Below are 25,554 nucleotides of genomic sequence, written 5' to 3' on the forward strand. Positions count from 1 at the left end.
TGTGTTAGCACTTAAAACGCTGGGCATTGGAGCCAGTTTGGAAGCCCAGTACATGAATGGGGAAGGCACCTCAAATCCTGAGCCTCGGAGCAGCTGGGATTAAGGGACAGTGCACGTGGTGGAAAAGGAGATGAATTGTAAATGCAAAAAGCAGCCTCTATGATTTCAGTCTGCCAAACCTGACAGGAGGAAGTAGGGCCAGGCAGCTTTCCAGCCACCTCTCCCCCAACACCTCTTGCACACACACATGCTGCAGGGCCAGGGAAATGATTTCTTGTAGTTCCAGTGGATTGTCTCCTTGAGTTTGATTGTACTATGCCCTCTTCCTTAAAATAACAGCATAACACAATCAGGTTTTAAATATTAATATGGAGATCACAGGAGTGTAGCTTGGAAGCACCGAATTGCTGAGAATTGAAAAGTCTAATCTGTCCTTTTGAAAGCTGTCCAATTTCTTTTTTATTTACAGCACTTGAACCATTTCACAAATTGGAAAGCAACTATCCAGCCATTTCACAGGCAGATTATGATATGTTTAAGAGGGTCCAAGGCATTTATCCGAATGCAATTGGCCATCTTTGCGGACTAACATCTAGACTGGAGGTATTACACACACAAATGAACAGAGACTATTTGAGGATGATAGTTTTCTCTTATTAAAGTTGTGTTTGTAGCTTGCAACTGAAGAAATGTTTCAGATAGTGGTATGAGCTGACTGCCTTTGGCTCTCGAAAGGACTCGTCATGTTGATTGGGTAGATGAGAAAATGCTAGGGCGTGAATAGTTACTTTATGACTCCTGCACTTGGTTCCATTTTTCGCAAATGCAGAGGTGGAGAACTGCTGGAGAGAGACTGGCTCCATCTGGCACTGCCTCTGCAGAGTGCATGCAAGTTGTTCGATTAAAGATGCAGAAATACAGGCAAAAGGCAGGAAACATACTAGATAAATCTACATCCAATGCCAAACAGACGGGAAAAATTTGTTTTACTTCTTATCAGCTGCACGTGTGCTTGTTCTGCATAGAAACTGAAAGGTATGTTTCAGCTTGCATGGATAGAACGTATATGGTTTCATTAATTAAAAAAAAGATTAAAAAAACCCCACAAAAAACCTGGCAATCCCATCCTCCAGTAAATCTCTTGAGGCCATAAGTGTAGTGCTCACGTGTCTCTGCTCTATTATGGTCTGAATGAAAAACTGACAGCACCTGTTACTGAAATCAAAAGTGATTTCTCTAACAATGGGATACTGGGGAATTCCTTCCAGGCTTCTCTTTAATAGAGTTTGAAGGATTCAGGTTGGAAGACAGTGCATAAGATCTGCACCACTGGCTCTGATGGATGTGAATCATGCCAGGGGACAGAGATTGTTTAGGAGGTTAGAAGTTCACTCCATACATTCAGTAATAATATACAGCTGGTATGTCCTTAAAAAGAGATAGTATGTTTTTTTTCCCCCTGTGTGAAACCACATGTGGATTGGAAAAAAAAAAATAAATCAGATTTTATACATTCAAGTCCAGAAATTCAAAATAACTGCAACCACATCTGACAGTATTTTTGAGAACTAGAGTGAATTTGAAGCTAGATTGCCTAAAAATAGCTCTTGAACTGAACTCTAAAAACTATTAGATTAGTCTATTTATAATAAATCCTGATCTGCTGTCTATTAGATCAGCTCTTCTGTAATCTTTTCCTGTTTACCAGGCCTCCTATGGGCATAGTTCATCTGCATTTCTAAAAGCATTATAGCATGATGTTTTAAAAAATACTCAATTTTTGTTTCTTGTGCACAGTGGTCTGGTTAAGTTTCTACCTGAACATTCAGAATCATTTGCAAAGTCTGGAACAAGCAATATGGCATCAAGGCCCTCAGTGGATGGTTGCCAGAGGTTACAAGAGATTCACAAAGGTGTATTTGGCAGAGGTCCTGGGTAGGAAGCCAGAGCTATGACTGTAGGAACTCTCCCCTGATAGAAGAGGACCATGGTGAAGACAAGAGGTGATGCTCCCGTGCTGTACCCGTTCATTCCCTGGTATTGCTAGATATGCCAGTGTGCTGTAAAATAACAGCTAAAACATTGTCTGATGTCTCTGAAGTTACATATTTTAAACAGGATCAAGTAATTTCTTGGAGAAGAATGGGTTCAGAGAGAAAAAAAAAAAGAAAATAAAGAAGTATTTTCTTTTATTCAAATGACAACTAAATTGGGGACCTGACATTAAGAGCTGTTTGGAGCCAGAAAAATTATTAAGCGCTGACACACGCACACCCCCACAAAAAATCCACAGAAGCATAAAAGTTGATATTTCACAAAAATACAGTCAGGTTGCTGTTTGGGTTCTTATTTTTCAGGCAAAACTTAAAAGTTTGCAATAATAGCTAGAATATTTTTGACAGAACAACCTTTCTGTAGCAATCCAGCACATGTAATGAACATTGGTCATGGTCAGAAATGTAGAGTTTTGAGTCAAAAGGGCTTTGGTAGACATATTTTTTGCCTGTTGAAAACTGGTGCATATAGTGGCTGCTTTGAATGTATTGTCTTGCTGAGAGTGGTGGTGCAGTGAAAAAGGGCGAGCTGGGGCAGACTGAGTGAACTTAAGCCTGTTGCAATGATTTTGCACACTTCAGCTGTCATTCTTTGTTGTTTATGTTAAATGCTCAAACTGATATTCAGAGGAAAGTCCCAGTGTGTTAAGTGATTCCAGCTTGAAGTGTGTTGAAACAGCTGAGTTTGCACCATGTCTTGGACCACAGCTGTAGGTTTCCCCCTAGTACAGGCACTCAACATATGGTCCATATCAATTGCAGCATCTGCCCAAGCCCAGTGAAAAGTCATATGTGGGCAGAGTAGCCTTGGGCACAAAAACTGATTCCCTACTAGAAGAGATAGGAAAATAAAAATCCAGAAAGTGTTTCTCCGTTTGTCAGCAGTCCACAAGGGAATGGATCTTTCTTGTCTCAGATGCAGCATCCTCCACCTCTGCTTTTCCTTCTTAACTTGTCTTAGGTAAGAGGGAGGAATGTATCCATGTATCGTACTTCATGTGACTTTTTCAGGGTGCAGGGCTGTGCACAGTTGCGTTCTTGAAGATGATGTGCCATGTTGAATATTCTGGGGCCATCACATATCTAACCTTCCCATCAGTGGGTTTTGTAAGCCATTTGTCAGTCTCAGTCAATTAAGCTCTGACAACAAAAACCAAAACCCCAGTCCCTCCAAAAGCAGTGTGTGAACTTATGTTCATGCATGATTTTGGCTCAGCTTCCCCATATAATGGCATGTGTGAGCACAGGGGAGAACTGTTCAGATGTTTGATGTGAGGCCGACTTGGCTTTCGCCTGCAGTAAAAATAAATCATAGTATCTCTCAAACACGTGGAAGGAGCTGTACATAATTTAGGGGCTAATCTCACCTTGTCAATTCTCTGGCCCCCAGCTCCTGGATTTCTTCATTTGTCAGCAGTCCACAAGGGAATGGATCTTTCTTGTCTCAGATGCAGCATCCTCCATCTCTGCTTTCCCTTCTTACCCTGTGTTAAGAGGGAGGAAAAAGAAGATTCATGTATCATACTTCATGTAAATTTTTCAGGGTGCAGGGCTGTGTGCAGTTCTTGAAGATAACATGTCGTGTTGAATACTCAGCTCCTGGGTGGCACCAGCGTGTAGCTTTTGGTATTCCAGCAGACTTTAAGCATGAGATGGTTTTGCAGGTTGATGTCTTTTGTGGCATGGACTCAGTATAAGCAAGCCACTGGTGTGTCAGTGACTGGGTTGATGGTGTCTAAGGCTCATCCTGGGTGCCTCTTGAGTTCAGTCATTCTTTTCTTTTGCCTTACATGGAGTTCTTTGAAAAAACATCCAAAAAGGCAAAAGAAAATGGGAATATATTTACTTTCAAATAGTAATTTTTTTTTCTAGTGAGTTTCAGAAAATGTTCTGAAATGCATTTGAAAATGCCTGTAGAAAATTAATTCCCGTGAGATGCATTTATGTGACAGGGAAGAGAAAAACAGCTGTGATATAATCCTCCAATTGTATTAGGTTTGTGGGTTTTTGTGCTGCTTCTTTCAAGGCATGCCTAAACCTTCTTATTTGCTATGTAAATACAGCTTGCACCATCTTTCAGTAGAAGAACAAATGATAAAAGGGATGCTGCAAGCAAAGGATGTGGTTGCCAAATATGAAAAGGGCGAAATGAGCAGTGAGGGAGGGACCTTCAGGTTTTGTGCTTCTCGCAGCCTTTCAGAATCCTGCAATGCTCTGTTTGTCTTAGCACGGCAGCAACAGGTGTAAATAATTGTGCACACAGCCTGGACGTGCTCAAGGGTGCGCTTGGATTGCTGCTGTTGGACTGCTTGGATTAGCTGGTCCAGTGTTGCAGAGGTGCAGCACAGAGCAGGCAGGGGCTCTTGGCTGCCCGCCCCCCACCACGTCTGCTGGGAGCGTCAGGATCGGGAACGCAAAACTTGCTGGAGAGTGAAGTCATCGTGGTTTGCTTGGACCTTGAGCGTGAGACTTGGAGTGCAGCCTCTTCTCCCAGTTAGTGAGCAAGTGCTGGCTCGTACCGCGTAGCCGTCAGGCCAAACCTTGGGATTGCAACCCCAGGGGCAGAGCTTGACGGATGACTTCTGTCATCTGTTACCTAGCAAAAGCCAGTGAGCCTCACCCAGGAAATCTTGTCTGCAATTTCTGCTCGAGGGGCCCCCAGTTATCTTCATTCATGGGACAGAAAGTGCATGACATCTCCTAAAAAGTATTTTCAGTTATTGAGTACACCAGGTCATGCACTGGATACTTGGGTGCCAAAATTAAAAAAATTATAGAAAAGATAGAAAATAGCCTTTCTTGCAATCAAAGCTGCTTTTGTTATAGGAAAAGACTAGTCAGAGTCATTTGGGAATGCAATCCCACGTGTCTGGGAGCACCAGGAAGAGGTGAACAGAGCAGAAGATAAGATGACACGTGTACTGGATTTTCCTGATGGCAAATACATAGTACTGGTCTCAGGCCAGTAGTGCACTTGTCATGTCATTTCTCCAGGAAAGGGGAACCAACAGAAATGGAGGAAAAAATAAAAAAAAAGAAAAAAGACAATCCATTTTTTATTTAACATTATTCCCCATGAGCAAATTCCTACCATGATTTTCCTTTCACCAAGCAAAATTCTGCCTCCAGAAGCATGAGCTCTATGTAAAGGTTGGGAAATAAAAGAAAGAAGGAAAAAAAAAAACCCCAAAATTTCTATTTTCTTGCTAGTCAGTGTGCCCTAAGTAGAGAGAGGCTCCTCTGGGAGTTGCAATTACTCCCTTGTGGACACTGGAAATGTTTGGGTTTGTTTTTTTTATGGCTGCAGCTCTAATCTGAATGGCTACAAAATTTAGTCTTCCACTGTTAGTACCAGCTTTCTAAGGAAGGCAGGGAAGAAAAAAGTGAAGTATCACTTTGGGGTGTTTCTGGGAAAGAAATGTTTCCACAGCTCTAATTCACTTTCTTGGGAGCACTGAAAATTCCTGTCCCAGCGCTGTGCTTTGTGGAATCAAAGTCTGCAAAGTCTTGGATTTGAAAGGAGTAGAAACTGAATCTTACCCAGAAGCTGCCTTTAAAGTCTTGATATGGCGAGGTGTGGTAAAAACAAGCAGAAAAAGTAAAATAATCAACATTTCTGGTTATAGTAGTGTTGGTGATTTTTAAAGGTGCCTGTCTTGGAGTAAGAATTGTATTGTGAAGCATTATCTGAAGAACCTTTCTCTCAAAGCAGTGCTGCAATGCTGCTTTCCCCCGAGTTAAAGATTCACAGTTTATTGGCAGCCTGAGTTAATCTGGAGGTTTGATCTCTGTTCTGTGATGTAGGATTTAGGTAATTTTGCACAGGTTGCAGTCTCTTCGTGGTTATGCTTGGATTTGAGAATCATTTGTATGTAAATGATCCTGATCTCCTGTTCTTTTGCTTCTTACCAATTAACTTCATATGGAAGCACACGGTTCTGTGAGCAAAACTGGCAAGCGGTGCTGCCTGGGGCTGGTGAAACTAGGTGGTGTTAGCATGGTGATCATGATTGCTGGAGCTCATTACCAAATTGACTTATTGGATAATCAAACCTTTGAACTCAGTTCAGTGATATCCCATCCGTCTCACTCCATGAGGCCACTTTGAGGCAGCTTTTTTATAACGTGTCCTATGTAGATGGTAGATGTGTTTATTTTTAAAAACAGTAAGAAACCCAGTGGAACAAGAAAAAAGTTGGAAGAACAAGCCCTCAAAGAGATTTTGACACTGGTGCTAAGGGTTTTATGGAAGATAAAACAGCTCAATTTTTTATGGATGGAGGAAAATGCCATTAAATCCCTTGTGCCTAACTGCTACAGTAAACTTACCAGAGTTATTCCAATAACAGCACGCTGTGGGACATTCAATGATTTTCAATGAAAACTAGGCTCAAAAATGCAGCTCTCCTGTGTGTGGATCAAGGCGAGCTCCTGGGTGCTTAGTATGTGTTTCTATATGCTCACAAATGACTGTAGAATTGTTTTAAATGAGATTTGCTAGTTTTGGCTTTGAAACTGCATCCACTATATCTGCTCACTGCCTCTATGCCTGTAGTGCATGGCGTAGTTAATTTTGCAAAAGGAAAATAACTTCTTATTGCACGAGTAAATGGGAAAAATTCTTCAGGTTGCTATCTACCAGGCTGGTCTATATTATGAAGAAATAAAACACGTACTCGTGGCAAGACCTGCTGTAGTAAAAGCAGAAATTTGCTGAAGTTCTCTACAAATTTTAATCCTTCCAGTAATGTCAGATGGAAATCATCATTTTGTGATCTAGCGCAGCTTTGAGCAAAATTTAGATGAAATCTGTCAAGGTCTGCAGGATTGTACATTGTATTTTTCGGAGTTTGTTTAAAATCAGGGCTCATTGTGAAAGGGAGGTGGCAGGAGAAAGCTGGAAAATCTGATCACTGGGGTTGGGAGACCCATTTTCAGATCAGTGTCCTGGTGCTCAGGTGATTTAGTGCCTGTTTTGCTGCTGCTCACCTTTTTCAAGGCTGGGGGAGAAGATAATCCTGTTTTCCAAGGCACGGTAGAGCTGGGATTTTAAAGGTGAACATTGTCTTGGAAAATACTTATCCCTCAGAAAATTATGTTAATGATGATGCTGAGTTTTAGCCTTTGAGGAGAGGGTGTCTCAGACTTGGATTAAAATTACGTAAAACCGGAGCAAGTATGTGCTTCAACTACCGTATTATTGAGTGTTCTGCAGCAGGAGAGTTGCTCAGAGCACCATGGGCTTAAATTACTTAAATAACAGAAAAAAACTTTCAGAATGGAAAATCTCCTATTTTACAGCAAATGCAGACCTCTCTATGCTTGAAATGCACCCCATTATGCATTATTATCTAATATTGCACAAGTAGTGAGCATGGGACTTTCAAGGGACCTAGAAAAAGGATGGCCTTTCAGGGGCTTGCAGGCTGAACCTGCTCACACAGCAGGATAGTTAAGAGGGTGCTCCTTGGGGTGACAGGACAATCGTTACATTTAATATTAATTTTTGGCTAAGCTGGACTTTACACATGGGTGTCTTTAGTGTAGAAACTCAGATTCCCATTGCTGGACATGGAGCAACAGTGACTGAAGGCTTTTTGGATGTTAGAGGAGGTGGGATGGTAGTGAGATGTTATGGCCTGGGAATTAAAGTGAGAATGGTATCAGACAAGCCTATTCATATGGCTTCCTTACCTGCATTTCCCAGTTAGCCCCAGTGTTTCCCTAGGCAGGGACTGAGGGGGCATGTGAATATCTGGTGTTTAACTGGAGTAAAAGTGTTAGGTTGAGAGAAGCAGAAGGGTGCTTAGAGAGAGGCAAAGGAGACGAGAGAAGCAGGCTTCTTCACAAGCTGTATGTGGCATGGCATGACAGGGGTGATGGAGAAGCACTTGGAGGCCAACTGCTTCAATTTCCCCACCTGATGTTTCAGTTCAAGCCATAAAGAAATCCATATGAAGCTCCAGTCTGTGCAAGCACCTTGGTCTAAATAGGAGGCTAAATAAGGTAATTATAAGGTGGGAATCCCTCAATATTCCCCATACACAGTACTTGGCGTGGCTATTGCAGGATGTACAATGGGTTAATGCACTTCTAAAGCAAGCTCGACACTTCTTGCTGCTTGACTGCTCATTGCAGGTTTTCAATGAATTCGCCCATTGAGCATTACACTCTCGAGGATTTGGCTGGGCTGATGTGCACCTTTGCATGTGTCACATGGCCTGCAGCTCAAGGGGCCAGATGCTGCTCTTGGGATGAAGCAGCAAGGCATGAACCTCAGAGACAATTAATGACTTGCTCCAGAGAACAGTCTTGTGTTCATCCCTCTGTTCACAGCTGGTTTTGGGGATAGATTTGTGGTGTGGTTTGTTTGTTGGGGTTTTTTTTATTACACCATGGAAAATGTTTTTCTGTCCAAACCAGCTGGGTCTTCAGCAACACTAAAAAATTAAAAGCACTTCTGTGCTAGGTGTTCCCTAAAAGATGGAAAATAAGATTTTTACATTAAAATGCCAGGAAGAAAAATGGTGAGGGCATAAAGCGCTGCTTTATTTTCATCAGAGGCTAGTGCTTTTGGAAAATCAGTTGTGCTCCAGCGGTCATTACCCTCCTATGTGCTTCTCTCACTGTTTGTTCCAGCTTCTCTGTGAAAGGTGGCTGTACAGCAAGCCTTGCCTTGGCTGTAGCTCCAACTGCAACTCTGCAGGCCACCGGAGTCATTGGAGGGGACGTCCTCAGGACGTAGGCTTGAGTCCTTTTTCCTTCCTCTCTTTAACCAGCTCTGCCTTTGTTTCAGGAGTATCGACTTCGGGGGCTCTGGGCCCGGGGAGCACCACTGCTAGCACCACACCACGGATGGCCACCAGCACCACCGGCCGCCCTACCACCACCTCGGCTTCTGGCAGGAGGAACAGGAGCACCAGCACACCATCGCCCATGGCCGACGTCCCCGACGAGATGACCACGCACCTCCCGCCCGCCTCCTCCCAGCTGCCGCCCGCCGGTGCGGAGAGCTGCGACCCCGTGGAAGCCCGCGATATCATGTGGTCTCGGACTCGGCAGGGCCAGGTGGCGAAGCAGCCATGTCCCATGGGCTCAATAGGTGAGTCGAGGGGTGGGAGGGCACAGCAAGCTGTCTCCACTTGCCCATGGCACGTTGTGAGTGGGCAGCTTTCACCACTGGAGCACACTGATGCCTTCTGTCAGGTCTGCGTTGCCTTGGTCAGGTTTGGCAAGCAGCTGGCTGGGGATGAAGCCTCAAGATGCTGAGCACTTTGTGCAGGATCTTTAGCATCTGGCCAATGAGAGTACAAGTACTAAAGACCCTGTGGGGTTGCACTTGATGTGCTGTAAAATGCTCTGTTATGTATGATGCACCTGTTATCCTGGTTTTGCCTGTATTTGTAGCCCCTGGACTCACTGACTGATGATGGCTAATATTTTGTTTGTTTTGGGGCAGAGAAGGGATGGGGGAGGAGGTCAACAAAACTTGTGTTTTGAAGCTTCTGAACCAGTGTGAGTGATTTTTCAAACTGCAGCCAGCATCCAGTGTGATCAACTGGGAAAGCAGCAGAGAAACAAAACCAAGTCTTTCAAAAGAAAGATTTTGCCCCTTTTCTTCTACTCTTCCCCCAATTGTTTTCTTGAAAAACTTTGCTTTTGGAAATTTTCTGTTCAATTTAAAACACAATCAAATGAAGAATGGGTTTTGGCATATGGTTCAGTTCTCTGTGTTTTAACAAATGCAGTTTTCTAAAAATATTTATTTTTTCACAATAGTCTTGGTGTCCAGCCCCAAAAATTGCTTGCAAAAGAGAAATCTTAAAGTGGAGGAAGTTGCCTGAAAATAAGGGCTGAGGGGATCTGGCTTGCAGAGAAGAATCTCTGTTAATTCTCCATTCCTAGATAGCCATTCACAACTGTGTATATGAATACTGACTCACTCTTGAATTTGGTGAGGACAGACTGATAAAATACCTGTTAAAGTATGAGGGGCATGGAAAGGCATCAGTGGGGAGAATAGGTAAAGAACATTTTTGCTGTCTTTCCCAGCCCTACTTGGTAAAATTAATGCAAAAAGTATCATGTGGTTCCCAGAGAGGGGAAAGGATATTCTGAACCAAAGCTGTGAAGATGAAGGCTGGATGCAGGATGCCCTTTCCTAAGCACAGGAGCTAAGGATTGGATGAAAATAGCTAAGGAAAATAAAATAGTCCAACTTATTGATAGGGGATGGCCGTAAACCTTTCCCATCTCTAATTTCTGTGCTTCATGCAACTTGTTAAAAGCTGTGGAATATTAGCAATGGATCTCTTCCAACTCTCTTTGAAGGCATGAGCAAACTCTCACTGGTTTTAATTGGAGCTACTGTCAGACCAGCCTGTATTTCATGCTGAAGAGTTCAGTTCTCTGGGGGCAGAAAGTTTTTCTTGCTTTTTAACGATCTTTAACTGCACCATTTCAGATGCATTTCTCTTTGTCTGAAAGGGCCTGAGGCACTTTGCTGTCTTTTGCAGCAGGGATTGGGCAGCTCTTTCCAAACAGCTCTTTCCTGTAAAGTCCCTCTTGACACTTGGGGGTTGACAGTAAAGCCCAGCATTACATCTTGGCATTCACAGCTTTCAAACTTGTGTGTGTATCCACCCAAATGGTGTAATGATGATTCAGAGCCATAAAATCTTCAGAAAGCAGAAAGGAAGTGGAGGCACAGGGTCTGATCCCGATTCACCAGTGGTGGGGCAGAGCACTTAAGGTGCTGGCTCAGTGTTTGAGATCTAGTTTTGATTTCTTAGTACCGGGCAGCTTTCCTGCCTGGCCTAAGGCAAAGTCCTTTCTCTGTAGTTTCTGTTTGGCAAATTGGAAATAGTGTTCCTGCATTACCTCGTGGGTCTTTTATGTCTTAGGGCCCCTAAGCATCAAGATGATGGGAGACTAGGACACTGAGATGACTCAGAAGCGTCCTACTGAGGACCTGAGCACTAATAAGCTCCCAGGTTTTGCATGAGGTGTATGTCACTGTGAAATGAAGCCTATGACGTGGTGTGCTGGGGGCAAAATGTGACCAATAACATTGAACGCAACGACTTTCCTATTACAGGGGTTGCGACTTTCCGATGCCTTGCGCCAGATGGTATCTGGGAACCCCAAGGACCTGATCTTAGCAACTGCTCTTCGCCCTGGATCAACCACATTACTCAAAAGGTAAAACCCTTCCCATGTGTTGACAACTCTGAGTCTAGAGTGACCTTCCTCAGCTCCCTTTTTTTTTTTCACACAAGGAACCTAAAGGGGTCGACGGTCACACATAAAGCATGAACTATGCATAGTAGCCAGGAATTGCAAGGAGAAAGCAAGACTATGATTGTCTTATGGAAATTAAGGCAAAGAGGGTAAGGGAAGGCAAAGGAGAGGAACTGGAGAGTGGAATTAAACTAGAGTGAATGGCATTTCTTGTTTGTGGCAAGAAAAGGAGAAAAAGGGAGGAGGAGGTGGGTGGACATATGGAAAATACTGACTTGTTGCAAAAGGAAACTCCCTTTCACGCATCCTCCAGGAATTTTTCATGTCACGCAAGCACAGGATAAACCCTCTAGTTAAGAAATCCTTACCAAAGAAAGGCAAGCTCAATGTGAAATGTTTGCATTGTGCCTCTGACTTTCTGTTTTTAACTTCTGCCCAAATTATAACAGAACTGATGGAATAGAAAACAATGCCACAGTAATGCATACCTCTTGACTCTTAAGTCCCTTGATGAATGTTTTCTAGCACTTCATCATTTATCAGTGTTAAAAGTGCATTAACATGTGACAATGGAAGTTCAAGACAAGCAGAGCTTATTTGGTAGCAATATGTTGAGCGTTTTTGTTATTAATGCACAGTGGTGCTTTCAGCTGATTTCATTACAAACAGAGACCAGATGTGTGTTTACGCCGTAGAGTCTGTGGGTTGAATCTTTATTATAGCAATTTGTGGGGATTTATTCACTCCTTTAGCCAGAGCAAGCAAGTCCCAGCGTTTCAAGTTAGCTGTGCTGCTGCACGATAGCAACAGAATCACAGAATATGCCGAGCTGGAAAGGATCACAAGGATCAAGTCCAACTCCTGGCCCTGCACAGGAGCATCCCTAAGAATCACACCATGTGCCCGAGAGTATTGTCCAAATGCTTCTTGAACTCTGTCAGGCTTGGTGCTGTGACCACTTTCCTGGGGAGCCTGTTCCAGTGCCCAACCACTCCCTGTGTGAAGAACCTTTTTCTAATATCCAACCTAAACCTCCCCTGACACAACTTCAGGCTATTCCCTTGGTCCTGTCACTGGTCACCTCAGAGAAAAGATGAGTGCCTGCCCCTCCCCTTTCTCTTATGAGGAAGTTGCAAACTGCAGTGAGGTCTCCCCTCAGTCTCCTCCAGGCTAAACAGACCTGGAGCTGCTCCTCATACAGCTTTCCCTCAAGGCCCTTCACCATCTTTGTTGCCTTCCTTTGGACACTCTCCAACAGCTTAATGTCTTTCCTATATTGCAGTGCCCAAAACGGCACACAATATTCAAGGTGATGCCGCACCAGTGCAGAGCAGAGAGGGACCATTCCCTCCCTCAACCGGCTGGTGATGCTGTGCCTGATGCCCCCCAGGACACAGCTAGCCCTCTTGGCTGCCAGGGCACTGCTGACTCACATTCAACTTGCCATCGACCAGGACCCCCAGGTCCCTTTCTGTGGCACTGCTTTCCAGCATCTCATTCCCCAGTCTGTATGTACGTCCAGGGTTGCCCCATCCCAGGTGCAGAATCCGGCACTTCCCCTTGTTGAACTTCATATGGTTGGTTATTGCCCAGTCTTCTGATTTGTTGAGGTCTCTCTGCAGGACCTTCCTGCCTTCGAGGGAGTCAACAGCTCCTCTGAGTTTTGTGTCATCTGCAAACTTGCTTAGTATCCCTTCCAGTCCTGTGTTCAAGTTGTTTATGAAGATGTTGAAGAGCACAGGGCCTCAGATGGAGCCCTGGGGAACCCCACTAGTGATAACACTGCACTCCCAAAGAACCTGCTCCCTGTCCTTCATCCTAACTGAGGCTCAGCAGCCTGTGAATTGCATGTATGCCCCTGATCATCACTGTCTCGCTTCGTCTGTGTTTATACCCGTCCCTCCCCAAAGGCAGGGAAGACATCAGTGACATCGGACTGCTGTGATATGGTGCAGCCCTTCCAAAGCCCGTAGTTCTTCTGTCCCACACAGGAGGGTGGGCATCTCTCCTGCCATATGCCCAGCGAGCTGATTAATAAAGACTGCCTTTGCTGGCATTAGCAGCTGTGCAGCTCTTGTTTTATGACCTACGTACTGATCCTGGAGGGGTTAATATTACTTACTCCAGCCATAATTCACCCAGGCAGCTGGGAGACCTCTTGCTGCTCGGTGAAGATGACTAGGCCGTAAGCCATTAGCAGAGGGAAATAATAGCCTGCACTGATGAAATCTTCATCAGGGTTAGGCTTATTTTATTTGAAACTCTAGCTATCATTTGCGTAACAAATGAGCCCCATTTAATTTGTTACACGCTTTCATAGCAGGCTAAAATTGAACAGCCAGGTTTTCAGAAATGCCCACCAGGTTACAACTGGGACTTGATTTTGTTTTTTCTTTCCTGAAGGAACTTAGTTATGTTCGGCTTTGGAAACCTTCCACCAGTTGATATTTGGGAATCTACCAAATTACCCTGGATCTCATTTTGCCTGAGTGGAAATTCACTGAGATCTTGGGTTATGTGACCCATTGTCTATGGAGAGTTGTTACAAAACATCAAGACTTTCCAGGAGTGACTTTTGAGGGGAAAGCCCTGTCTGGCTTGCCTAGGGGTTTGTGTTGGGATTTGCATTCATTGAATCATTTTGGTTGGAAAAGACCTCTAAGATCATTGAGTCCAACCATTCACCCAAAGCTGCCATGTCCACCATAAATCCATGTCCCTAAGTGCCACATCTGCATGTCTTTTAAATCCCTTCAGGGCTGGTGACTCAACTACTTCCCTGGTCACTATGTTTGCCCTCATATCCAATAAAGGATGGAGATTCTCCTTAGCCCTCCTTTTGTTGTAAGTGTATTTAGAGAAACATTTTCATTGTCTTTTGTGGCAGTAGACATACAAAGTTCTAGTTGAGCTTTGACCCTGCTAATTTTCTCCCTGTATAACCTCACGACATCCTTGTAGTCCTCCTTAGTTACCTGCCCCTTTTTCCAGAAGTCATAAGCTCTCCATTTTTCCTTTCATTCCAACCAGAGCTCTCTGTTCAGCCAGGCCAGTCTTATTCCCCACCAGTTCATCTTTCGGCTCATGGGGATGTCCTGCCTTTAAGATTCAGTAGGATCCTTAGAGTAAACACAATTTTAAATTAATTCCGAAATAACCAATAGCTGCTTGGTTTCCCTGCCCAAGCAAGAGGCTAGAAAATCATTGCTGCACTTAAGAGATGGAGACTGATTTATCCATAAATCAAGAACTTGTTTCTCACATCCCTGCTGTGGATGGGATACTTCCCTTCTGCGGGCTTGCAGATTTGCTCCAGCACCTCTCTAAAGATGAAAAAGGAGCCTTCCTCCTCTAAGCCAAGCCAGCTTTTCTTCTTGCTGCTATGGGGGCAGACAGAGGAAGCAGTAAGCCAGCTGTGCCATGAGGACAGAGGTGCTCACACCCTGCAGCTCAGCTCCCCTGCGTCCCTAGCTCTCCTGGGTCCTCACTGGGCCACCCATCCCACAGTGTCTGCAGCTGCAGCACAGCTGACAAAATGGGTAGAAATACTTTTTTGGCAACCAGGGTTCATACCTGCTCAGTGTCTTCATTCCTAATCTGCTTTGTCTCCCAATAATCTCTGCTTCTGTCACCTGCTGGGTCCAAGCTTCCACCCTGCTCAGGAAGAAGGGTGATGGGTCCCCTGGAGGGATTTCAGCCAGAAAAGATGGTAGGGAAATGCTGTGTTTGCTTTCATATCTCTGTAGTGAAGGAAGGATTATTATTTACTTCTTTCTTTCTCCTGCTGTACTCAGACTGGTGTTTGCCTGCTTGCATCACGGTATTAGGTTTTACAGCCATTTCTTAGCTTCCATTAGAGTTATTGTGCTTGATGGAAGATCAGAACAAATGTTCGCTTCAGCAATTCATTGGCCTCCTGACATTTACTTTAACTTTATTGTTGGTGCCTACCGTGCCCTCGTAACATAGCAGGAGAATAAACTTGCCAGTGCAATTGAATTATGCACTGCTACCTCGGTTATTTCTGGAGTCATACAGTAACAGGAAGCAAAAAGGTCAGCTTTGGATACATTGCATCGTCCTGATCATGGGGTCATACATTCAGTCTCAGCCTGTTTGTTTTACCTCTTGTTTTCATCAGCACCATCCTTAGCACAGTGTGTGACTTGCCTGAAAATATCGCTTCCTTGCTTTCAGTTTTGGGTACTGCCTGGGAGGACAGGCACCACTATGCTCAGCTTCAAGCCACTGAAAGGGAGGAGGCCTCTTTTGTAGCAGAACAGAAAGCTTTTGTGTCCTTCAGGAATGCACACAAAGATACAATCTGTAAATCTAAAGCACATGCTTTAGATTTACATGTCCTCCTGAGCGGCCTAGATCATGTCCTCACAAAGAGCAGATGAACCTTAGGGTTCACAGTACCTTCCTCAGGTATTGTAGATCTGCTTGGGCATGCATTGCAGAAGAAGTGAGGTTTTGTGTAGGACATCACCACGTCGTAGTGTCCAGGCCTGAGGGTGAAGTTGCAGTCCTGATGACACCATGATGAAATCCTTCGTCCAAGTTGCTTTTGACAGTCCGTTTTCAGAGTGCTGTCATGGACAGGATGGACCAGATGCCACGGCTGATGTATTGTTAAAGGGTCATAAAATGCAGTTTAAGTTGTTTGAATACTGTAATTTCAAAACCACTTTTTCAGTGTTCTCTAGCTCTGCTGTATTATATAGAGAGCAGTGATCCAACTCTCTGTTGGATAACCTGTGTTTAATTAGTTAGTTATATCCTTGGGTATCATCCAATAAAAGAAAAAAGGAAAGTTGAATGGAATGGGTTGTTCATGTGGTGGGAGTGCCAATTCTCTGCTGGAGAATAGGAAGGCTCTGCAGAGGGTGTAGACAGGCTAGATGGATGGGCTGGGACCAGTGGTATGAGGTTCAACAAGACCAAGTGCCAGGTCCTGCACTTTAGCTACAATAACTCTATGCAGTGCTACAGGCTGGGGGCAGAGTGGTTGGAAGGCAGCTCAGTGGAAAAGGACCTGGAGGTGCTCGTTGACAGCAGCTGAACATGAGCCAGCAGCGTGTCCAGGTGGCTAAGAAGGCCAATGGCATCCTGGCCTGCAGGACCAGAGCAGTGATTGTCCCTCTGTACTCAGAAAGAAAGACATTGAGGTGCTGGAGCAAGTCCAGAGAACAGCAATGAAGCTGGTGAAGGATCTGGAGCACAAGTCTTATGAGGAGCAGCTGAGGGAGCTGGAGTTTAGCCTGGAGAAAAGGAGGCTTGAAGAGAGACTTATCCCTCTCTACAACTCTCTACAACTACCTGAAAGGAGATTGTAGCCAGGTGGGGGTCAGCCTCTTCTCCCAGGCAACCATCAACAGGATAGACAAGAGGACAGAGTCTCAGGCTGTGCCAGGGGAGGTTTACATTGGACATTAGGAGAAAGTTCTTCACGGAAAGGGAGATTAGACATTGGAATGGACTGCCCAGGAGGACGGTCCAGGGCCATCCCTGGAGGTGTTTATGAAGAGACTGGGTGTGGCACTTGGTGCTATGGTCTAGTCGACATGGTGGTGTTTGCTCATAGGTGGGACTTGATAATCTCAGAGGTATTTTTCAACCTAATCAATTCTGTGATTCAAAAAAAAAAAGAAAAGGATGACATATATGCTCTGACTCTCTTCTATGAATGCACACGTGTATGTTGAAATTTCTGCTAGGGAAAGAAAAAGGCCATGAAGTCTTCACAGTGTCAAAAGTTAGCTCACAGGCCATGTTATAGCCTTGCTATCTGACTAATGTTGCCTGATGAAACCTGTCAGCTGTTTGTCCCTCCAGAAAACAGCATCAGCTTCATGGTCTTTCCAGCTGACCAGTCCATCTCTATGTCACTGTTCTTAAAAATCCTAGTTCAGTCTTTCTTATCGTCTTTTTCTTTTTTGATATCAGTCAGCCTCGGGCTGCAGGAAAATATTTTGCTTTTATGACTACTGGTGCTTTAACACATTCACTCCGTTCTCAGTATCTTTCTTATTTCTTCCAAGTTTTCTTCCCTAAATAGGTATTTTTTTGCAATTTCTCTCATTTTCTTTCTACTGTCCTCTTCTGCAGTCAGTTCCCTCTGAGAAAGGTGGGGCTGAAATGGTGAGCACTGCTGCATGAGGGTCTTTGTTGGTCTTTCCAGGCAAAACTCCCTGCTTCTGTTCATTGACATATATGAAACAGGCAGGAATGTATGTCCTCTCTGACAACTATTATTTCACAGTCTTTTCAATCATAAGAAGGTGCAAGATAATGATACAAATTTGGAAATATTAGCATAGTGTTGCACAGAGGGATTTCAGGTGTGCCAATGATCATTTGTAAATCTAACCTGAATCCTGCCATTATGTCCAAATAGAATAGGGGAACAATTTTTTTGGCAAAGCTATAAAACTATGTTTTGTGTGTTGACATTATTGAGAAACATTATTATTCTTCATTAAATATTATTCATTATTGAGAAACATTTTTTCTCACCTTCAAATTAGCACTCTAAGACTAGATTTAATCAGTTTATAAAAGGAAAAATATCAGCCAAAAAAACCCAGAAACCCAGTTTGTTTTGAACAGAATGTTTTCTTTTATCCCAGAATCCTTTTTGGTTTTTAAGTTTGTTTTTTTTTCATAATCAAGATAGAAAGTTTTAAAAAGTTGTCTCAAATCATAAAAAGATACATTATTTTTAATTCCCTTTTTTTTTTCTTGAGCCTCCCAGTAAAAAGGTCAGTTACTTGCACATTTTTTTCCCTACTTCTTGCTTACCTCTCAGTTACAGCCTGACCACTGAAGAACCTCTTAAGGGTTGTTCCCGTGTTCCTATATAACTATGTTAGTTTGGGTTAAAGAGTGTTACATGTTTTGGAAGAAGTAAGTTGTGAAGAGCTTGTTTTCCATGCAGCAATAATGAAGAGGAAGATGTGGAGAAGTGCTTTATAGAAGGGAAGTAAGTTAGCAATGCATCCTCTTGGGCAGCAGTAAGCTTTGCTGAGCATTATGTAGAATTAACCAAAAAAAGGGTCTCAATCCTGTTATAAGGGACCAGATATATATCTTAGCCCTGGAATATTCAGACAACATTTGGGACTGATAGTAGAAGTTGGGTCTGACAGGATTGCACTTCAGTTTCAGTGGAAAATGCTCTAAAAGAATTGGAGACATTAGCATTAGTATGTCACACAGCCATCATTTTGGACGCCCCCTCATGCGCGCAGCCAGAATGGACGAGTGTCTCAGCACTGCTGTAGTGACTTGTACCTGCATTTTCTGTATGACAGTGCATAGGTTTGGAATTGTCAGTGCTAAGAAGTAGCTTCATTACCTGTCAACCAAAAACGTTGTCCCAAGGGAATGGCACATCTCTGTGTTTTCAGGACACCTGGGCATGTGAAAAAGTTTGGGTAAATACTTCTGTGTCCCAGGAGTTCACAGATTTTGAGCTTCAGTCTGCCTTTTTCTGGGGCATTTCTTCAATTGTTACCTATTTTTTGTGTTGTTTATTTGGCCACACTAGAATTCCTCAGCTTTGCAGTTTTTAGGGTCAGTACAAGAGAAGAGGGAAAGGGTTTATTAGTGACCAGCCCACACTACTTTAGCAGACAGATAGGAACAACAGCAACCTGCAGGGAAACAAAACTCTTGTGTTTGTCTTTGTGGCACCTGAGCAGTTTTCTCTGAGCGTGCCAGTTTGCATAGGTTTGTGGTCCAAGTGAAAATGTGAGCATCACATATTGGGTAGCAGGGATTTTCTTTTCTAATATATCTAAAAAAAAGTTGAATTCCTGCAGTTTTCTGCAAAGCTTACAGAAACACAATGTGTCATGATACATGCTAAGCTCCAGCGATGAACTGCAGGAAAATGTTGAAATTGATTTCTTTATGTAAAGGGATTTGATGCAGTCATTCTTTAAAGTTCTGAGAGCCAACAGAAGAGGTCAAAATTCAGCCTCTGTGCTGATGTGCGGCTTTCTTCAGCTGCTTAGGAGAGCAGGCAGCTGTAAGAATAGGATCTGGTTTCTATGGCATTAGCCTTCTGTGCAACGACAAAGAAATAATTTAGTTTTTGAATATATGTTATCACTGCTCTAATGGGAAGAACAACATATTATCTCCTTTATTTATCTTCTCTATATCATCATATGCTTTAATTCTCTGAGGACGAGCATATGAACATATTCAGTTAGATTTCATTAAATCAGATGGGCTGTTGCTGTCAAATTGATAAAAGTAAGTTATTCATTTATAACTCAGCTAATTGATTTACAGAGAGGTAGAAGCTCAGCCTATAATCTTTCCCTAGAATCTTGCTTTTATAATAAGCACCAGAAATTGAGTGAACAAGAGAAATATCTGATTTTTAGCTCTTGGAAGATAAAACAATTGGAAATTCATATGAAGAGCCCAGCAGAGTTGATCACTGCGCCTGACAGAGAAGTGGGAGATTCGTTAAAGTGTCATCCTGTGTAATTTCTCCTTATCCCTGGCATATATATGCTACTTGTAATAGTGTTTTTGTAGTGGGCTTCTCGTAAAAAGGAGATGGGACCAACTGCCCTGTCCCAAATCCCCATGGCATAGAAAAGGGGTACCAGATAGGGAGAGCAAAACACAGCAAGAAAGAGGAAAAAGCCACGGGGGACAAAGTTAGAGTTTTGCAAATAATTACACAGTGAATTTCACTGCAGGTGATTTGTGAGTTTTGTGATTCAACTACATGATAAAAGTCTTTCAATAGAAGATTCAACCGAACAGTCTGCTGGGTTTTCCCTTCCAGTGGGCCTCTGCTTGAAACCTTAAGCCTTTTGGTCCTGAGTTAGTATGCTTTTATACATGCTGAGAGTCACTAGCCCCATTATAGATAATGTGGCCTGTGTGATAAGGAGCCTGCGTGCAAATGCTGAGTGATAAATTAGCACCTGATTATTAAATCCGTAAGATGGGAACTGTGAACTTTATTCTCTGGTTGATCTGGGTTATGTCACCTATTTTTGTTCCTTTTGCATTGAACATTTTTGTCCAGGAGTTGTAACAAAAATCATCACTTATCATCAGGTAAGCTTCTGGAATCAGAAACTGCTCTTCCTTGACAGGAGAGACTGTTTATATGGTTTGGTTTTTTTCAAGTGGCATAGGTAAGGCAGTGGAACAAGCTAATTAAAGTCTTCATTAGCATGGGCATCCCATGGAAAACAGTGCCCCATGAGAAGAAATTGTTGAAGCCAACATGGGTGACTATAGCTGGAAAAAACACATTTATAACCATACTCAAAACACTGTTCATGGTAAAAAGATGAAGACCCTTGATGTGGTTTACTTCTTGGGAAATTCTTCTATTCTCCTTTTCTTCTCCTCTTCTTCATTTCTTTTCTTTTTCTTCTTCTTGAGAGGAGTTAACTTGCTTAAAACTGTGGGATTGGAAGGGACTGGAGTAGCATCACATTAGCAGCTGGGTACAACCTTTTCCTCTGTTTTCTCGATTGCAGATGAAGTCGGGGGAGATGGCTGCCAACATTGCCCGGGAGCTGGCGGAGCACACCAAAAACCACCTGTACGCCGGTGACATCGCGTACTCCGTGTCCGCCATGGTCCAGCTGGTGAACTTGCTCGACGTGCAGCTCCGGAACCTGACTCCAGGCGGGAAGGACAGTGCTGCACGCAGCTTAAATAAGGTAAAAACAAAGGGGCTCAGGAGGGGACAGGAGGCTGATGTGAAGGTTAAATGAACACTTCTATGCACGAATATAAACAGAGGCAGAGAGAAACATTCATTTACACTGGAGATACATTTACAAAAGGGACATAAGACATCATCATATTTATACATAGGGTTTCAGGGTGCTTTAGTATTAGAGGGCCTTTTTAGTGATAACCCATGACTGAACCCAGAAGCACCTTACTGTGTGACAACAGTGTGGTTTCTGTGCCCCAGTTTAAGAAGAATTATTAGTCCTTTTGTCATTTCCAGAAGTAAGTGGAATTGCTACATAGCAGTAAAGGTGCTAGGAGTTGCCAGTTGTGGCAGGAAATATGAGCTGTGGAGTATGTAAGAATACATTTAAAGCTGAGGGTTTCCTTAGTCAAAGGCCCTCTTTATCACTGAGTCTCATGTAAACATGTGGACTTACCGAGGATTCTGACAGGGAACTGTGCAGGCCTGGTTCTTAGAACAAAGAGCAGCTGAACCCTGTGACTATGAGCATATGTGGTTATATTGGCCACCCAGTTAAAATAAGACACAGAATTTTGTTCTCAGCTGCCTGTCAGGCTCTGACAGTTCTGACATTCATGTAAGCATGAACAGAACTTAGTCCCAAGATTATAGAGGGAATAAATGATCCTAGCTAAACCTGAAATTTATTCGGTGTCTTATGAAGATAAATGCTTTTCAGAGAAGTAACATAGTCTTTTTTCTTGTAAGGTATTATCATAGACTGATGCTATTTTAAATGCAAAGGGCTTCGGGATTGTTTAACATTTCAGTCACATGGGAACTGAAGTCCTGCATCTCATGTGCTTTGCATGTGCTGTGAATTGGGTTATCCCAATGCTTTTAATTAGTGCTGCTTCCAGCTATTTTTAACAATGTGGGTAATAATTTTATTAACTGTTATATCAGCATAACGTTATTTGTTATAATCATACCATGGGTCTTTGTTTAAATGATGGTGATGTCTGACAACATCAGGTAAAACTAGCAATTAATGTCACCTACTAACAGGTTTCATGGTTGTAGTCTACTTGCTCTTCTGGATGTTTCCCAGCCACACCCAACATTTTGTCACTTCGGCTTTGCAAGCACATATTTTTCATCTTTTTATATGTCACTTCACAGTATTTGTTTCAATTACATGAAATGGGGTCGTATCCTTGGGGCAGGTGTGAGTTACTGAGGGGAGGGGAAGACTGGACAAGGCAGAGCTTCTTGGCTCAGCTGTCATTCCTGGGGTCCCCATTGCAGGTTTCTTCCCCTTGCCATCAGCTTTGCACAAGCAACTCATACAAATCAATTGCGCTCCACATTAAAATTCCACACCACGTGGAGTCCTGCAAAACAGCGATGCGAGTCAGTGATCCAAATGACAGGCTCAGTAATTTACTTGCTCTCATTCCCCACTTAATTCTTTAGAAGAGCAACTGCTTGTGTTCATTTAAGAATGCATGAATTCAACTTGGAAGTAGTATTGGGCAAACAAAAGGCAGCAGAGTTACTGCTCCATTTTCCTCTTCGGTGATCAAGAGTATTTTAAAAAAAAAAAAAAGGAAAAAAAGTCATTTGCAAAGAGTTTTGTTTAGTGCTGCTTAGTCAGAAAGAAGAAATAAAGTAAGCACCAGCCATTAAATATTCTTTTAATCATTACAGGAAATGTGCTGAGGATCCAAAAGTAATCACCTGTGCTGCTTTTTACTGGTGTTTTTTTTTTTTAACAAGCTGGTGTACAATGAATTGAAATTAACTGTCATAATCAGAGTTTTTAAAAGCCATCATCTTTCAGGAGTCACTTTCCTGTCACTAAAAGCTTTATGCTTTCCACTGGATCAGGCTTAATTAAGGTAATAATTGCTCCATTGCAGACTGGGCAGACCCCTGAGTGGATAGCTCTGTAATTTTCAGCAAGGCTTTCTTTGATCTCCATTTGTTTCTGTGAAGTCTTCATACTGGCCAAATTTACCTAGAGGAAGTTTTCTGCTGTTACAAATTGATGAATTAGCGATTGAAATTAGGCATTGCATGATACCTGGGTGTATTTTGTTTATTTCAGAGCCTCAAAACTCTTGGGGACAAATTTGGCTCTCAGCTGTACTAATGGGATTGCACTGCTGTGTGTTGAGAGTACAAGTTGTCCTGAATCTGTATTGATGTACAGTTTCCAACCAGGGACATCAGCAAAAGCAAACCCGGTCAGGCCAGTGGCTCTGAGCAGCCTGATTTTGCGAGGTTTCATTGCAGTGATGTAGAGCTCACCAATTCTTGTGCACTGCTGCACAAAAGTGCAGTTATCAGGCATGAGGAATGAATATCAAAGTACAGTCCTAAATGTGGCTCCTGTGGAAAAGGTGGGATTCTTTGTGGAAAAGCTATTCAGCATATAAAGCATTTAGGCCTAGGAATTACAAAGGAAAGCACAACTTGACGTGAAAGGAATGGATAGTGTATCCCTGGAGAATTGGTTTAATACAAAAGGGAGAGAATGGCCTTAATTGGAAATACTAAATTGAATTCCCATTTCATTGATATATCTTCTTCAGTGGCCCTTGCACTATCAGGACCCCTGTGCAACGCTCTCTCCTTCAATACAATGTGTTATCACACTAGACGTGCCTGAGCTGGCTTTACACAAGCCCACAGCAGTGAAGCCTAAACATTACAGGTTTTGTCTTGACAGAGACCTGAGCAGGTCTGTCAGGATGGGTCCATACAGGTCCATTCTGTATCAGAATGCAGTCCTGCACACATCTTGCTCCCTGGAATCTTCTGAAGCTTTCACTGTGCCATCAGCACTGTCTGACTGTAGAGCCCACGCTCCTCTTATGTAAATAACCACTCAGCCTCATCCTTTTCAGCCTTGTTTGACGTGGAAATGTCATGTGTGATCTCCAAACTGCAAGGAAAACATCATCTCTTGAGTATCTCTACTAGACTTCAGTATCTCCCACCATCTAACAGCTGCTCTTGCAAAGTTGCCAGTCTGTGCTTTACTTCACCGAAAAAGGACTAACCCATATTTCTGGAGCAAGTCCTTCCAGTCTTCCACTGCTGCTTAACACACAATCACTCCTTTGGTTTGGTTGCTTTTCAGAACTTGTTTAAGAGAGAAATAAGGTGGTTTTTTTCATAGGCATTTTCTTCAATTTTTTTCCCTTGTTCTGTCACTAACTTGTTTTTTCTATTCCGTCTTTAATCTGCTCTCTTTATGGACTCAGCTTCAGAAAAGGGAGCGCTCTTGCAGGGCCTATGTCCAGGTATTTCTTGTATTTTTAATACACGTGTCCAGTTGTTTGACTGAATGACTGTGAAGTGAGTCTTGTCTCTGTGAATAATCTGATTACTACCACCTTTGTGGCAGCAAGTTCTAAGGTTAAGGTTACAGGATAATAATGTCATTTTTCACATCACCCCACCTGCCCCATTGCTCTCAGACTTGACGAAAATTCAGGCAAAATCTCTGAATCAGAAAATGGAAAAAAACACAGAAGGAATCTGACAAGGCTTATCTGGCCATCTGAATAAGCAGGACAGTATAGATGTATGCAAGTAAAGAATGCAAAGTTGCTGCTCACGGAGGTGTCTCCAGACCAGCTGGATTTTGCTTACAGCATGTCACTCACATAACTGCCACCTGCATTTCCTTAGTTTTCTTTCTTCCTCCCTTACCCTTTCAAATTTAGAAACAATTCAAAATGGCAACACTTGGCATGAGGGAGGAGGTAGGATCATAATGAAATGCAGAGTCTCACAGAGGGATGTAGGAAGGAGGAGAGTGCTGCAAATTAAGTATAGAGTTAGGAACATAACATCCCATGAAATTCATCCAGCTCTGGCCCAACTTTCATAGGCTTACCTCATATTTTATATGAACAAAGTGAAGACCCAACATTCTGGAAAGACCTTCTTGTAGGCTTTTCAAGGTGGGACCTTGGGTTATTTTTTTAATCCTGTCACCTTGCCTTATAACATTGCTCCAGTGACTTTTATATAAACCTGTTTGTATACTGTGGGTGAGTTAATGCTGCTTTAAGAAATGTGAATGTTTTACCTTCTAATTTCTGTCTTGTGCTTGTGAACATTGATGTTGTATTTATGGGTGGTTGAGTATTATTTATATGTGTATGTGTAACACACAGAGATGTAAAAATGAACCCTATGTTTCTAGAGGGGACTGTTTATAACTGAACTTTCCTACAAAATTCAACTTCCTACAATCAGTACTGACTTTATTTTGTGAGTGCCTATTTTATTTAGCATGTGGGATTAGATGGTCTTGATTTCTAGAACATTAGAAATAAAATAACACCTCTCTGAGCTGGTAAGCTGTTTGTCTTCCCTTTTGGAAAATGTCATGAGAGAGTCACCTTTTCCCTTCCATATACATTAAGGGATAAAGATGAGTTATGGAGTTACACATCCCTTGTCTGGTATTCCAGAGAAAGCAGCTAGTTTTCTAGTTTGAAGGAGTTTAGGGAAGTTTGCAGTGCAATGCTCACTCCCAAGCTAGCTGTCTTG

General features: G+C 42.9%; 1 protein-coding gene across 26 annotated transcripts in view; it reads left to right on the forward strand.

The window, feature by feature from the left end:
* ADGRL3 (adhesion G protein-coupled receptor L3) overlaps positions 1–25,554 on the forward strand; it is a 511,112-nt gene that overhangs the window by 393,094 nt on the left and 92,464 nt on the right. For 24 of the 26 annotated variants that reach the window (XM_064651850.1, XM_064651835.1, XM_064651848.1 and 21 more), the window contains 4 exons: positions 8,851–9,156; positions 11,152–11,255; positions 20,816–21,001; positions 24,255–24,293. In XM_064651850.1, coding sequence (XP_064507920.1) covers positions 8,851–9,156; positions 11,152–11,255; positions 20,816–21,001; positions 24,255–24,293 — 635 coding nt within the window. The remainder of the gene's footprint in view (positions 1–8,850; positions 9,157–11,151; positions 11,256–20,815; positions 21,002–24,254; positions 24,294–25,554) is intronic. The other 2 variants (XM_064651840.1, XM_064651847.1) reach the window with 1 other exon arrangement.

Source organism: Pseudopipra pipra, chromosome 4 (genome assembly GCF_036250125.1).
Source record: "Pseudopipra pipra isolate bDixPip1 chromosome 4, bDixPip1.hap1, whole genome shotgun sequence".
Lineage (NCBI taxonomy): Eukaryota > Metazoa > Chordata > Aves > Passeriformes > Pipridae > Pseudopipra > Pseudopipra pipra.